The 16,074-nt window shown below is 46.7% G+C and overlaps 1 protein-coding gene across 1 annotated transcript in view; it reads right to left on the bottom strand.

The window, feature by feature from the left end:
• Nucleotides 1-1,422: 1,422 nt before the first annotated feature.
• DTWD1 (DTW domain containing 1) overlaps nucleotides 1,423-16,074 on the bottom strand; it is a 28,087-nt gene continuing 13,435 nt past the window's right edge. The window contains exon 5 of the mRNA XM_073653083.1: nucleotides 1,423-1,794. Within this exon, the coding sequence (XP_073509184.1) occupies nucleotides 1,565-1,794 (230 nt within the window). The 3' untranslated portion in view covers nucleotides 1,423-1,564. The remainder of the gene's footprint in view (nucleotides 1,795-16,074) is intronic.

The following is a 16,074-nucleotide window of genomic DNA, read 5'->3' as shown; positions in this document are numbered from 1 at the left end:
CAGGTCTCCGGAAATGATAAAATAAAAAATTCTTCTGAGGAGCTGCAAAGGCAGCGACTATCCTCTGCGACCTCAAATTTTAGACTGAAGGACATGGGAGTAGGAGGAGCCTAAGCTGGAGGGGCCGGTCGTCACTTTTTCTAATCTGAGGTGAACTATCCTGTGGGGCTCCGCCTACCCCACTAGTAATGGATCTGTGTCTCCCTTCTTTCCCTTCTGCTGCTGAAAAGTAGTTTTTGAGCACATATGGGGTATCTGCGTACTCAGGAGAAATTGTACAACTAATTTTGAGGTCAATTTTCTCCTGTTACCCTAGTAAAATGCAAAATTTGGGGCTAAAAAAACTCAGTTTTGGAAAAATTTAATTTCTTTATCTTCACGGCTCAACATTATAAACTTCTGTGAAGCACCTGGGGGTTCAAGGTGCTCACTACTTATCTAAACAAGTTCCCTGAGGGGTCTAGTTTCTAGAATTGTGTCACTTGTGGGGGGGTTTACACTGTTTAGGCACATCAGTGGCTCTTCAAATGCGACATGGCGTCAGAATTACGCCAACAAATTTTACAGTTAAAAAGTCAATTGGTGCTCGTTCCCTTCCGAGCCCTGAAGGGAGTCCAAACAGTGGTTTTCCCCCACATATTGGGTATCAGTGTGCTCAGGAGAAATTGAAAAACAAATTTTGGGGTCCATTTTCTCCTGTTACCCTTGTAAAAGTAAAAAAAAAAAAAGGGTCTAAAGTAAAATTTTTGTTAAAAAAAAGTTAAAATGTTTATTTTTTCCTTCCACGTTTCATTAATTCCTGTGAAGCACCTGAAAGGTTGATAAACTTCTTGAATGTGGTTTTGAGCACTTTGAGGGGTGCAGTTTTTCAGAATGGTGTCCCTTTTGGGTATTTTCTGTCATATCGGCCCCCCAAAGTCACTTCAAATGTGATGTAGTCCCTAAAGAATGGCTTTGTAAATTTTGTTGCAAAAATGAGAAATCGCTTGTTAACTTAACCCTTATAACTTCCCCCCCCAAAAAAAATATGTTTTTCAAAAATGTGCTTATGTACAGTAGACATGTGAGAAAAGTTTTTTAGTAACTTTTGTGTGACATGACTGATTCAAGGGCATACAAGTGAAGTTTGAAAATTGCTACATTTTCACAATTTTTGCCAAATTTACGATTTTTTCACAAATAAACGCAAGTCACATCAAATAAATTTTACCACCATCATGAAGTACAATATGTCGCGAAAAAAACATCTCAGAATCACCGGGATTTGTTGAAGCGTTCCAGAGTTATTACCTCATAAAGTGAAACTGGTCAGAATTCAAAAAATTGGCCCGGTCAGGAAGGTGAAAAGAGGATTCGGGGTGAAAGAGTTAAAGAAAATGTTAGTTAAAATATTTAAAGAGAAAAAACACACAAACAAATATGTTAAAAAACAAAATGGTTTTATTATTCATCCTGGTAATCTCTGTTTGTATTGGAAAACAAAGAGAAAATATGGATACAAAACTTGCACATTTATGTTGATGACCATATGATCAATTTCTAAATCACCTGCCCATAAATTGCGCTACAACTTTCCAGCGGCCTGCTTGGCATCTCTGATAAGTTTGTACATAAAAGAGAAGAAAAAGAGGAGATTGTCGTATTCACCATTGTAGTCCTTCTGTAGGATTTGCATATGAAAGTCCACCATAAAGTAGTAAATTGCTTCTATTGTTGAAAGGTAAGTCTCAGGTGATCCTTTTTGATGTCGCCAAAAGCACGTTTTTCGTTCTGTCAATTCAACACTCACCAATCCTAGAGCAGGTGAGACAAGAAAAAAATAAAGAAAAAGAAATGAATTATCTGACTTAAAACCATTTAAGAACCAGCAGCAGTTGTGTCTGCAAATGTAACACCTTGCCTAACAGTTCCTGTATTACATTACTGACAAACAGATCTTTAGAAAAAGTATTTCTAAAGTACGTTTATGATATGTAAATGAGGGCTTTGACTAGTCGATGGGGCGTTCATGTCCCCAGACTAGTCCACTCACTCAGCATGTTATCACGCCCCTAAGACAACATAACTTACAAGCGCCTACGTACATGCGCGCAGCTTCTTCCCCTCACATCATTGTTCCTCTGAAGCTGGGTGTACTCATGCCAGCTTCAGAGAGGCGCATTGCGCTTGATAGGAAGGCACGCGTACACCCGTCTTCAGAGGATCAATGATGCGAGAAGCCGCCGCGCGCATGTGCGAGGTAATTATAGCTAGCTACAAAGTATTAAAAATGAACATTTTCTTTAAGTTAATTTGTCCAATTAGTTTTGAGCCCCTGAAATGAGGAGGCTTTGTAGAAAAATGGTTGCAATTCCTAAACATTTCACAGAATATTTTTGTTCAACCCCTTTAATGAAACCTGAAAGTCTGCACTTCAATTGCATCGGTTTCATTTTAAATAAAAAAAAAAAAAATAGTGGCATGCAGAACACAAACCACGAAGAAATATTTCTGGACCAAACTGTACATAGCATGTAAAAGAATAAAATATCTCATCGAAATTAGGTATGGTCTTCCCAAATAAATGATCTTTATTGAATGAATTTTGTGCATGTAAAATGCTATCTTCTTTTTTGAACTGGTGAAGTGCTGCAAACAAAAAAAAAGTACAGAAATAAAAATTGCATAATGGATCAAGAAATGGTTTGTACTGGCAAATACTGACAAGAGGAACGTTTGGACGGCATGTAAACTTTACTCCTCTATTACAGTGAAAGGCGAGGGTTAAAAGTAATTTTTTTGTAGCAAAAGCAAAAATTGGGCAGGAAAACCACACACACACACACATTCTTGTTTCTACATTCTTTCTCTGTTTATTTGATCAGCAAAAATAATACTAATTTTGGTTGGCTTGGAATTAGTTTTTATGCTCACCAAGATCTTGTTTTGCATGCATAAAATTTGCTCATTTAATCGTTAGGAAAAAAAAAATAAAAAGCTTTCTACTGATTTCATTCAGATTAACCCGTTATTACTCTTCAGCACTGGAAAACCAGAGCGCATCCTGGAACAGCGTTTATTAACCCATTAATGATAAAGACATTTTCAATATTAACTCCTGAAAGGGAATCTGTCACGTAAAATAACGCTATTAAGCTGCAGAGCAGATATGGGTTTAATCTACAGATTAATAGCAGTCTGACATTGTGCGGTGCAGGCACTGAGAGCCCTGCTGCCAAAAAGAAATTAACTTTACCCCCCTCATGGCAATGTTTGGTTTCTAGTAACGGAGGAGGCACCAGCATGGTTTCAGTCCCCATTCAGTGTATAAAGAGTGGTGGCTCTAACCACGCCCCCCCCACACTGACAGCCAGCCGTAATGCTGATCTGCTGTCAGTCAGTGCCGTCGGCGCCGTTACAACCACCGTTCTCTATACACTGAGTGGTGACTGAAACCGTGCCAGTGCCACCACTGACTTGAAGTCTAACCCTGCCGTGGGAAATAAAGTTAATTTCCTCACGGCAGCGTGACTCTCAGTGTGGGCGCTGCATGGTGTCAGATTGCTATTAATCTGTAGATTAACGCCACATCTGCAGGTTAATGGCATTATTTTACATGGCAGGTTCCCTATAATTATGCTGCCTGTGTGTGACTTCCAGGGCTGTGGAGTTGGAGTCGTAGCCCATTTTGGTGGAGTCGGTATAAAATGGACCGACTGACTCCTAAAACATATAATAAATTGGGTACAGTAGTTCAATGCAGTTTGTGGGGAATATTTTTTCATAAGAATTTGGGAAAGTTATGAAATGTCCTATAAATGTCTGTCCTATTCCTGATCTAAGGGTCTAGACTTTTAGCGGAGAAGAATCTGTGCTACAGTAAATTTATCACTTAAACATGAGCCATGTATGAGGGAGTCGGAGTCGTGGAAATTGAGGAGTCGGAGTTTTGGCTTACCGACTCCACAGCCCTGGTGACTTCAGAACTTCGCCCCCTATTCCCATCTGCAATGTGAAGTTTTATGTGATAACTTTGGAATGCTTTTATTCTCCCTTTATTAAGGCGATTCTGAGACTGTTTTGTCGAGACCCTTTGTACTTCATGATAATGGTGAATTTAGGCTTATGAAAGTTGCATTTATTTATGAACATGTCGAAAATTTGGCAAAAATTTTGACAAATTTAAAATTTTCAAACTTGGAATATTTTTCTGTACTTATAACAAATAGCCACACCACACAAAAAAGTTAATAAATAACGTTTTCCATTTGTCCAATTTACACCAGGATCATTTTTGAAGTGCCTTTTATTTTGTTAGGATGATAGAATGATTAAAAGTTTAGCAGCAATTTTTCAGCAAAATTTACAAAATCTATTTATTTTTTCAGACCTATTTAGTTTTGAAGTTACTTTTAGGGGTCTATGTATCAAAAACTCATGAAAGAGATACCATTTTAAAGGCTACACCCTTAAAGTATTCAAAGATACATGCAGGAAGTGCGTCACAGAAATTGGAAAGTGGAATTTAAAAATTATATTGTTTAAAACTAAAAATGTTGACTTGGCCTCAAATTTTTCATTTTCACTTGCTGCAATGAGAGAAAATGTACCTACAAATCTGTTAAGCCATTTCTACTAAACACGGTGATACCTTATACGTGATCAGAATCTATTGTGTGGGCACAAGGCACAAGGCATTGCACATAGGGAGTACTACTTGACTTTTGGAGCACAATTTTTGCTGGAATCATATCACATTATCAGAGCCCCTGTGGTGCCACCCACAAATGACCCCATTTTAGAAACTACAGTCCTCAATAATTTAATCTAGGGATGTAGTGACCTTTTTGGAATCACAGGTGCTTCACAAAAGTTTATACCATTGGGACACGAAAATTAAAAATGACATTTTCCACTTAAATGTTGCTTGAGCCTCAAATTTTTCATTTTCACAAGTGGCAATAATAAAAAAAAATGGCCTGTGCAATTTGTAAACCAATTTCTCTCCAAAGTGGCTCTAGGGATATGTGGTCAAAAACTACTATTTGGACGAACATCAGGGCTCAGAATGGAAGAAAAGTTATTTGGCTTTTGGAACACAAATTTGTTTGGAATAGTGTGTCACTTGCAGAGCTATCAGGATACCAGTACAGCATAAATGGTCCAGTGACTTAGTTTTGGAAACCACACTCCCTAAGAAATTTTCAGGGGTGTGGTAAGAATTTTGAACCCACATGTGATTCACAGAATTTTAGAATGATGGGCTGTGTAAACAAAAAAATATTTTTTTCACTAAATTTTATCTTAGCAACACTTTTCACTTTTACAAGTGGTAATAGGAGAAAATGAACCTCACAATTTGTAAAAGCAATATCCAATAATACTAACTATTGTTTATGCACATAGTGAGGCTCGAAAGGGGAAATTGCTGTTTGTCCTTTGGAGTGCAAATTTAGCAGTAATAGTTTGCGGGTGCCACTTAAAGAGCCCCTAAAAATATTCCCACCCCCCTTCCTCCCCAAAGGAGTGGTGTAATGAGCATTTGCAACCCATAGGTATTTCACCAATGTTGTTACTATTGAGCTGTATGAAAATGAAAAATTATACTTGTCACAAAAAAAAAAAAAAAACACTAAAAAAGTAAATTTCTATCAGGGCTAGTAAGAAAAAACATGTATTCTGTAAATTATCACGCTATTTGGTTTTTGGGGAGCACATTTTTTTTTTTTTTTAACTTTATTTGCAGTGCACCATAGATGCCAAAAAAGGGACCTCATTTTACAAAGTTCACTTAGGGAATTTATCTACAGTTGCAGTCACTTTTTTTGACCCCACTGGTGTTTTCCAGAAATTAGTGCTCAGTAGATGCTGTAGAGTGAAACTTGAAAATATGGCATTTTAGTGCAGAATACATTGTGCCAAGCTTTCTCTTCTGGGGACATGCGCCCCATACATTGTTAAGTGGGTTGTTCAACACCTAATGGTTGATGACCTCTCTTCGGCCACATTCTCAAGCTCAGTATGTTACACCAGTACTTGTAAGCCAAAATCAGGAGTGGAATAATCACAGGAAAAGTATAATAGAAACACGTCCCCACGTCTGCATTTTCAACCCACTGCTGATTTTGGCTTACAAATACTGAACGTGTGATTGTGGCCTTAAAGTGAGATCAGTGGGGGTCTGATACCGCTCCAGGGTCGGACTGGGCTGGCGGGGTACCGGGAATTTTCCCGGTGGACCCCGCCCCCTGCTGCAGAGGAGAGGGGGAGAAGAGAATAAAAAAAAAAAAAACCCTGCGGTTTTAAGAGGCACGGGCCCTTTAAAAGCGCAGGCACACGCGCACGAGGCATTCATTACCTGAACCGCAGCGGCGCACGTCCCAGTGAAGCAGCGCTTCTCCCTTCGCCGGCCGGCGTATGACATCATCGTCATGCGCCTGCTATGAAGGAGGCGCGCAACTAAGCCGCCGGAGAAGGAAGACACAGCACGGGAGCGCAGGAAGGTAAGAGGTATCAGTCTGTGTGTGTATGTATGTACATGTATATGAGTGGATGCAGAATGGGATGGGCCCCTGGCTGGACACACGAGGGGGGGGGGGGACCTTGCTGGACACACGAGGGGGGGGGGGACCTTGCTGGACACACGAGGGGGGGGACCTTGCTGGACACACGAGGGGGGGGACCTTGCTGGACACACGAGGGGGGGGGGGGGGGGGGAGCCCGGCCGGACACACGAGGGGGGGAGCCCGGCCGGACACACGAGGGGGGGGGAGCCCGGCCGGACACACGAGGGGGGGGGAGCCCGGCCGGACACACGAGGGGGGGGAGCCCGGCCGGACACATGAGGGGGGGGAGCCCGGCCGGACACACGAGGGGGGGGGGAGCCCGGCCGGACACACGAGGGGGGGGACCTTGCTGGACACACGAGGGGGGGGGGACCGTGCTGGACACACGAGGGGGGGGGACCTTGCTGGACACACGAGGGGGGGGGACCTTGCTGGACACACGAGGGGGGGGACCTTGCTGGACACACGAGGGGGGGGGGGGACCTTGCTGGACACACGAGGGGGGGACCTTGCTGGACACACGAGGGGGGGGAGCCCGGCCGGACACACGAGGGGGGGAGCCCGGCCGGACACATTAAGGGGGGAGCCCGGCCGGACACATTAAGGGGGGAGCCCAGCCGGACACACGAGGGGGGGGGAGCCCGGCCGGACACACGAGGGGGGGGGGCCCGGCCGGACACACGAGGGGGGGGACCTTGCTGGACACACGAAGGGGGGGGGCTTGCTGGACACACGAGGGGGGGGGACCTTGCTGGACACACGAGGGGGGGGGACCTTGCTGGACACACGAGGGGGGGGGACCTTGCTGGACACACGAGGGGGGGGGACCTTGCTGGACACACGAGGGGGGGGGACCTTGCTGGACACACGAGGGGGGGGGACCTTGCTGGACACACGAGGGGGGGGACCTTGCTGGACACACGAGGGGGGGGGACCTTGCTGGACACACAAGGGGGGGGGACCTTGCTGGACACACAAGGGGGGGGACCTTGCTGGACACACGAGGGGGGGGGACCTTGCTGGACACACAAGGGGGGGGACCTTGCTGGACACACAAGGGGGGGGACCTTGCTGGACACACGAGGGGGGGGGGAGCCCGGCCGGACACACGGGGGGGGAGCCCGGCCGGACACACGAGGGGGGGAGCCCGGCCGGACACATTAAGGGGGGAGCCCGGCCGGACACATTAAGGGGGGAGCCCGGCCGGACACATTAAGGGGGGAGCCCGGCCGGACACATTAAGGGGGGGAGCCCGGCCGGACACACGAGGGGGGGGACCTTGCTGGACACACGAAGGGGGGGGACCTTGCTGGACACACGAAGGGGGGGGGCTTGCTGGACACACGAGGGGGGGGGACCTTGCTGGACACACGAGGGGGGGGACCTTGCTGGACACACGAGGGGGGGGGAGCCCGGCCGGACACACGAGGGGGGGGGGAGCCCGGCCGGACACACGAGGGGGGGGGGGGAGCCCGGCCGGACACACGAGGGGGGGAGCCCGGCCGGACACATTAAGGGGGGAGCCCGGCCGGACACATTAAGGGGGGAGCCCGGCCGGACACATTAAGGGGGGAGCCCGGCCGGACACATTAAGGGGGGGGAGCCCGGCCGGACACATTAAGAGGGGGAACCCGGATGGACACATTAAGGGGGGGGGAGCCCGGATGGACACATTAAGGGGGGGAACCAGGCTAGACACATTAAGGGGGGGAACCAGGCTGGACACATTAAGGGGGGGAGCCCGGCTGGACACATTAAGGGGGGGAGCCCGGCTGGACACATTAAGGGGGGGAGCCCGGCTGGACACATAAGGGGGGGAGCCTGGCTGGACACATGGGAAAGGGGGGCAGGATGGATATGTGGGGGGGATGGATATATGGGGGGGCGGCTGGATACATGGCCAGGATGGATATGTGGGGGGCAGGCTGGACACATGGGGGGCTAGGATAGATATGTGGGGGGGCAGGCTCAATACACGTGGGCTAGGATAAATATATGGGGGGGGTGTCAGGATGGATATATGCAGGGGGGGGAAGGGCAGGATGGATATATTAGGGGGCAGGCTGGACACATGGAGGTCAGGATGGATATATGGGGGGGGCAGGCTGGAAACATGGAGGCCAGGATGGATATATTGGGGGGCAGGCTGGACACATGGAGGCCAGGATGGATATATGGGGGGGCTGGATGGACATATGGGGTTTAGGACGGATATATGGGAGGGGGCAGGCTGGACACATGGAGGCCAGGACAGATATATGGGGGGGGGCAGGCTGGAAACATGGAGGCCAGGATGGATATGTGGTGGGGGGGGGGACAGGCAGGCCACATGTGGGACTAGGATGGGTATATGGGAGGGGGCAGGCTCGATACACGTGGGCTAGGATAAACATATGGAGGGGTCACACTGGACATATGGGGGCCAGAAGGGATATATGGTGGGAGGGGTGTCAGGATGGATATATGCAGGGAAGGGGGGGCCAGGATGGATATATGGGGGTGCCAGGCTGAACAAGGGACTTAATTACTGTTTAGGGCCAGATTGAGTAACATACTTTATTAGTTTATGGTGGCCAGTGGGGAACATTATTATTTTAGAGTCCAATTAGGGACATTATTACTTCTGCAATATAATTTACTTTTTAGGAAATTGTTTTCCATGGGATAGGACAAAAGAGGGGTCCTGTTACTGTGCAGGACGGCACTATATTGCTTTTTTTCTTCAACTGGTGTAGTGTAGAAGTCGGGGGGGGGGGGGGGGGGGGGGGGAGTGGGAATATTCTCAGTTATTGATAACTGTTATTTTCTGCAGAGATGATCCCTGGCTGGAAGAAGTGATGGCCGTCTGTGTCAGATGAAGAAGAAAAGCGAAGATGAAAGACTTCACCTAGAAATGTCACTGGTGAGTCAGTGTATTACATGTACACTTACACTACACACGTGGTCAAAATTGTTGGTACCCCTCGTTTAATGAAAGAAAAACCCACAATGGTCACAGAAATAACTTGAATCTGACAATAGTAATAATAAATTTAAAATCTATGAAAATGAACAAATGAAAGTCAGACATTGCTTTTCTGCTTCCACAGAAGTAAAAAAAAATTAACCTCATGAAATTGGCCTGCACAAAAATGATGGTTCTTCTTAACTTAATATTTTGTTGAACAACCTTTAGAAGCAATCACTGCAATCAAACGATTCCTATAACTGAAAATGAGACTTCTGCACCTCTCGACAGGTATTTTGGCCCACGCCTCATGAGCAAACTGCTCCAGTTGTCTCGTGTGTGAAGGTTGCCTTTTCCAGACGGCATGTTTCAGCTCTTTCCAAAGATGCTCAATAGGATTTAGGTCAGGGCTCATAGAAGGCCACTTCAGAATAGTCCAATGTTTTCCTCTTAGCCATTCTTGGGTGTTTTTAGCTGTGTGTTTTGGTCATTATCCTGTTGCAAGACTCATGACCTGCGACTCAGACCAAGCTTTCTGACACTGAGCAGCACATTTCTCTCTAGAATCCCTTGATAGTCTTGAGATTTCATTGTACCCTGCACAGATTCAAGACACCCTGTGCCAGATGCAGCAGACCAGCCCCAGAACATAAAAGAGACTCCTCCATGTTTCACAGTAGGGACAGTGTTCTTATCTTGATATGCTTCATTTTCCCATCTGTGAACATACAGTCATGGCCAAAAGTATTGAGAATGAGACAAATAGTAATTTTTCCAAAGTTTACTGCTTCATTTTTTGTAATGGCAATTTGCATATACTCCTGAATGTCAAAGAGTGATCAGCTTAACAGCAATTACTATACTTGAAAAGTCAATATTTGTCCAGAAAATGAACTTTAACCCCCAAAACACATTTCAACATCATTGCAGTCCTGCCTTAAAAGGAGCAGCCAACATCGTTTTAGTGATTGATCCATTAACACAGGTGTGGGTGTTGATGAGGACAGGGCTGGCGATCAATCAGTCATGATTAAGTAAGAATGACATCACTGGACACTTTAAAAGGAGGCTGGTTCTTGGTATCATTGTTTCTCTTCAGTTAACCATGGTTATCTCTAAAGAAACACGTGCAGCCATCATTGCACTGCACAAAAACGGCCTAACAGGGAAGAGTATCGCAGCTACAAAGATTGCACCTCAGTCAACAATCTATCGCATCATCAAGAACTTCAAGGAGAGAGCTTCCATTGTTGTCAAAAAGGCTCCAGGGCGCCCAAGAAAGACCAGCAAGCGCCAGGACCGTATCTTAAAACTGTTTCAGCTGCGGGATCGGACTACCAGCAGTGCCGAGCTTGCTCAGGAATGGCAGCAGGCTGGTGTGAGTGCTTCTGCACGCACTGTGAGGCGGAGACTCTTTGAGCAAGGGCTGGTTTCAAGGAGGGCAGCAAAGAAGCCACTTCTCTCCAGAAAAAACATCAGGGATCAACTGATATTCTGCAAAAGGTACAGGGAGTGGACTGCTGAGGACTGGGGCAAAGTCATTTTCTCTGATGAATCCCCTTTTCGATTGTTTGGGACATTTGGAAAACCGCTTATTCGGAGAAGAAGAGGTGAGCGCTACCACCAGTCTTGTCTCATGCCAACTGTAAAGCATCCTGAAACCATTCATGTGTCGGGTTGCTTCTCAGCCAAGGGAATCGGCTCACTCACAGTCTTGCCTAAAAACACAGCCATGAATAAAGAATGGTACCAGAATGTCCTCCAAGAGCAACTTCTCCCAACCATCCAAGAGCAGTTTGGCGCCCAACAATGCCTTTTCCAGCATGATGGAGCACCTTGCCATAAAGCAAAGGTGATAACTAAATGGCTCATGGAACAAAACAGAGATTTTGGGTCCATGGCCTGGAAACTCCCCAGATCTTAATCCCATTGAGAACTTGTGGTCAATCATCAAGAGACAGGTGGACAAACAAAAACCAACAAATTCTGGCAAAATGCAAGCATTGATTATGCAAGAATGGACTGCTATCAGTCAGGATTTGGTCCAAAAGTTGATTGAGAGCATGGCAGGGAGAATTAGAGGTCTTGAAGAAGAAGGGGCAACACTGCAAATATTGACTTGCTGAATTAACTCATTCTAACTGTCAATATAACCTATTTGTACTCATAATATGATTGCAATTATATTTATGTATGTGATATAAACATCAGACAAACACTAATAAAAACCAGAGGCCAGCAGATCATGTGAAAATATAATTTTGGTGTCATTCTCAAAACTTTTGGCCATGACTGTAGAGCTGATGTGCCTTGCCAAAAACTTCCATTTTTGTCTCATCTGTCCATAGGACATTCTCCTAGAAGCTTTGTGGCTTGTGAACATGTAGTTTGGCTAATTCCAGTCTGGCTTTTTATGATTTTTTTCAACAATGGTGTTCTCCTTGGTCGTCTCCCATGAAGTCCACTTTAGATCAAACAACGACGGATGGTGTGATCTGACACTGATGTTCCTTGAGCTTGAAGTTCACCTTTAATCTCTTTAGAAGTTATCCTGGGCTCTTTTGTTACCATTCATATTATCCGTCTCTTTGATTTGTTATCAATTTTCCTCCTGCGGCCACGTCCAGGGAGGTTGGCTACAGTCCCATGGATCTTAAATTTCTGAATAATATGTGCAACTGTAGTCACAGGAACATCAAGCAGCTTGGAGATGGTCTTATGAAATTTACCTTTAACATGCTTGTCTATAATTTTCTTTCTAATCTCATGAGACAACTCTTTCCTTTGCTTCCCCTGGTCCATGTTGAGTGTGGTACACACCATGTCACCAAACAGCACAGTGAGTGTCTGTAGCCCTATATACAGGCCCACTGACTGATTACAAGATTGTAGACACCTGTGGTGCTAATTAATGGACACAACTTGATTTAACATGTCCCTTTTCTCACATTATTTTCAGGGGTACCATCATTTCTGTCCAGGCCTATTTCATGAGTTAAATTTTTTTTTAATTCTTTGGAAGCAGAAAAGCAATGTCTGACTTTCATTTGTTTATTTTCATAGATTTTAATTTATTATTACTTTTGTCAGATTCAAGTTTTTTCTGTGACCATTGTGGGTTTTTCTTTCATTAAACGAGGGGTACCAACAATTTTGAGCACGTGTGTATATAGTATATACAGAGCTCCTGTGTATGTCACTGGTGATCACTGTATGACCTATACACTATATACAGAGCTCCTGTGTTTAATGTCACTGGTGATCACTGTTATGTGTACACTAACACTATATACAGAGCTCCTGTGTATAATGTCGCTGGTGGTAATAACAGTGTTGTTAGTATTGCGGTTTGTATTCATTATCAGTATTGTAGTATTTGGTCACTTTGTGGTGGTAATATATGGTCTGGTCATGGTGTGGCCATATTTGTTCCTTGTATGTGGTATTATTCGGTCACTATGTGGTGGTAATATGTGATCTAGTCATGGTGTGGCGATATTTTTCCCTTTTGTATGTGGTATTATTGGTGTTGATATAGTGGACTGTGTTGTGTATGGCGGTCATTTTGTTCTCGCTGATATTAACTAGGAAAATATTTTTTTCCATTAGGCCACAGCCCCACCATCAGTATTTGGTCAGTATTTTTCTCAGGAGTGGCGGCCAAAACCAGAAATGGTTGATAAATGCAGAATTGGTGACTTGTTTGTATTAGCTCTTTCTCTGATTGTTCATCACCTGGTTTTGGCTCCCACTCCTGAGAAAAAATACTGACCGGATACTGACCGAATACTGATAGTAGGGCCGTGGCCTTAGCGATTAAATACTTGGACCAGAGCGGCAGAGATGCACTTAAAGGGGTTCTCTGGTGAAAATAAGTAATCACCTCTCCACAGGATCAGTGATAATATTTATTGGTGGGGGCTGACTGCTTGCACACTCCGGCAGAATGTGGAGCTTTTCTCCCCATTAGACTGGAGCGGTGTAATGCACACGCCCGGGCTGAGCGGCGTGTGCGTGTGATTGTAGTGATTCCACTGGATCGTGCCGGAGAGTGAATGCCTGGAGGGGCGTAACTAGGTATTCACCCGATCCGACCAGGGTCGCACGACGGCATACGACGCCAGTGCACCAAGGAGGAACCGAGCAGAGGGACCAGGTGCTACTCCAGGACAGACCCCGGACACGGCTGTTGACCCACACAGGGGAATACAGGAACAGACTGGTAGGCTGGCACACAGACTGGTGGGTATAGGCAGGCACGACTGGTATGCAGGCAGGCAGGTATGCAGGCAGGGGGGTACAGGCAAGCACAGCTAGAGTGCAGACAGGGAGGCACTAGCAGGTAGGAACACAGGCGGGATAGGACCCAGTACACACTGGGACTCAGGAACAATACAGGCAGAGGGGTACAGGCAAGCACAGCTAGAGTGCAGACAGGGAGGCACTAGCAGGTAGGGACACTGGCGGGATAGGACCCAGTACACACTGGGACTCAGGAACAGAACCACAGATGTGGCGGACAAACACAGCAGAGTGAGGCCGCCCAGAGAGGTGAGCGAGAACAGGGCAGGACAAGGCCGCCTGGAGCGGTGAGCAAGAGTAGAGCAGGACAAGGCTGCCAGGAGCGGTGAACAAAGGGTCAGAGCTGAGCGAGACTGCCGGAGCAGTGAGCAAGAGTAAAGCAGGACAAGGCTGCCTGGAGCGGTGAGCAAGAGTGGAGCAAGACTGCCGGAGCAGTGAGCAAAAGGATAAGAGCGGAGCGAGACTGCCGAAGCAGCGAGCAAAAGGGTCCGAGCGGAGCAAGGCTGCCGGAGCAGCGAGCAAAGGAGTCAGAGCAGGCTAGAACCGCCGGAGCGGTGAGCAAAGGATTCAGAGCAGGCTAGAACCGCCGGAGCGGTGAGCAAAGGAGTCAGAGCAGGCTAGAACCGCCGGAGCGGTGAACAAAGGAGTAGGAGCAGGCTAGAACCGCCGGAGCGGTAAGCAAGGCAGAGCAGGGGGGACAAGGCTCTGTTCACACGGAACAGACAGGAAGAGAAAGGCAGAGCCAGATACCCACAGGATACTTGCAGTGAAGTAGCGAGTGGACCACAAACTCACAAACGGGAGTACAGAGACAACAAGCAGGAGTTAGGTACGAGTTCAGACTCTGCAGAAAAAGGAAGGGAACGGACATAGAGGCAAAACAGGTAAAGGATAGGAAAGAGTTCAGACTGGAACTGAGTGTACGGAGGAGACCGACACTGCAGCGGGATACGGCCCCCAGAGAGGCGGGACGAACAGGCAAGGAGCGTGTTCAGACAGGACAGACAAGATACAGGAACAGGTCTAGGTAATCGGCCCCTAGAAGGCGGGAGGAACAGGCTAGGAGCGAGTTCAGACAGGCCTGGAAATACAGCCTCCAGGATAGGCAGACAAGAGAACACAGACAGGACTCAGTTGAGACACGGGAACTGATACCGCAAGGCAGGAGACATAGACAGGACTCAGTTCAGACACGGGAACTGATACCGCAAGGCAGGAGACATAGACAGGACTCAGTTCAGACACGGGAACTGATACCGCAAGGCAGGAGACATAGACAGGACTCAGTTCAGACACGGGAACTGATACCGCAAAGCAGGAGACAAAGAACGGGACCTGGCACCTTCAGAGTGCAAGCACACACTGAATGAAACACTATGCTCAGGCAGGGATAGATGGGAGCAGCAGAGCTATATACCAGGTGACAGACAGCAATAGGCTGAGGACGCACAAGGGGTGTGACCCACAGCAGGTACAAAAAGCAGGAAGTGATCGGGCGCCGCCCTTAAGCAGCAGAAACAGACACAAACAGACAGCATGGAGGGAAGCCAGAGAGACATTCTGGACTGGAGATCAAGTGCGCGCTCTTGCACAGTGGGAGATGGACCACCATGCAAGGACACCGCCAGGTATGTTACAAGCGGCATGTGAGATGCAACCACTGATCCATTCTTTCTCTCAGTGGCTGTGAGCGCTGCTCTTTTTTGCAAGTCTCTAAGAGAATGAATAGAGCTGCGGTCAGACGTCCCACCTGTCGCTGCATTCTAAAATAGGGATAAGTGTTCTGTCAGGGATAAAACTTCCCTATTCTTCCGATAGGTGCGTTTTCCAATGTTCGGACACAAATGCTCAATAAGTGATCACCAATCCTGTAGAGCCCATGATAACTTGTTTTAACTAGTGTTGAGCAAATATGTTCTGTTCAGAGTATGCTCGGGCCGAGCTCTGAGTATTTACAGCTGCTCGGTGATATGTTTGAATCGCTCCCGTGTGCATGATTTGCAACTGTTTGACAGCTTTATTACATGTGAGGAATGTGTAAGAAATAGACATTCCTCACATGTATTAAACCTGTCAAACAGTCGCCAATCATGGACATGGGACTGATTCAAACATATCACCGAGCAGCTGTAAATACTCGGAGCTCGGCCCGAGCATACTCGGCGAAAGGGTTAACAGAACATACTCGCTCAACACTAGTTTTAACCAAAGAAGCCCTTTAATGCAAACATGTACATCCCAGTTAGAGTGCCGCACAGTAGATGTGCAGGAGCCGCCAGT

Source organism: Phyllobates terribilis, unplaced genomic scaffold (assembly GCF_046119375.1).
Source record: "Phyllobates terribilis strain yellow unplaced genomic scaffold, ASM4611937v1 Scaffold_11__3_contigs__length_659146591, whole genome shotgun sequence".
NCBI lineage: Eukaryota > Metazoa > Chordata > Amphibia > Anura > Dendrobatidae > Phyllobates > Phyllobates terribilis.
This window is presented reverse-complemented; position numbering and strand designations above follow the sequence as displayed.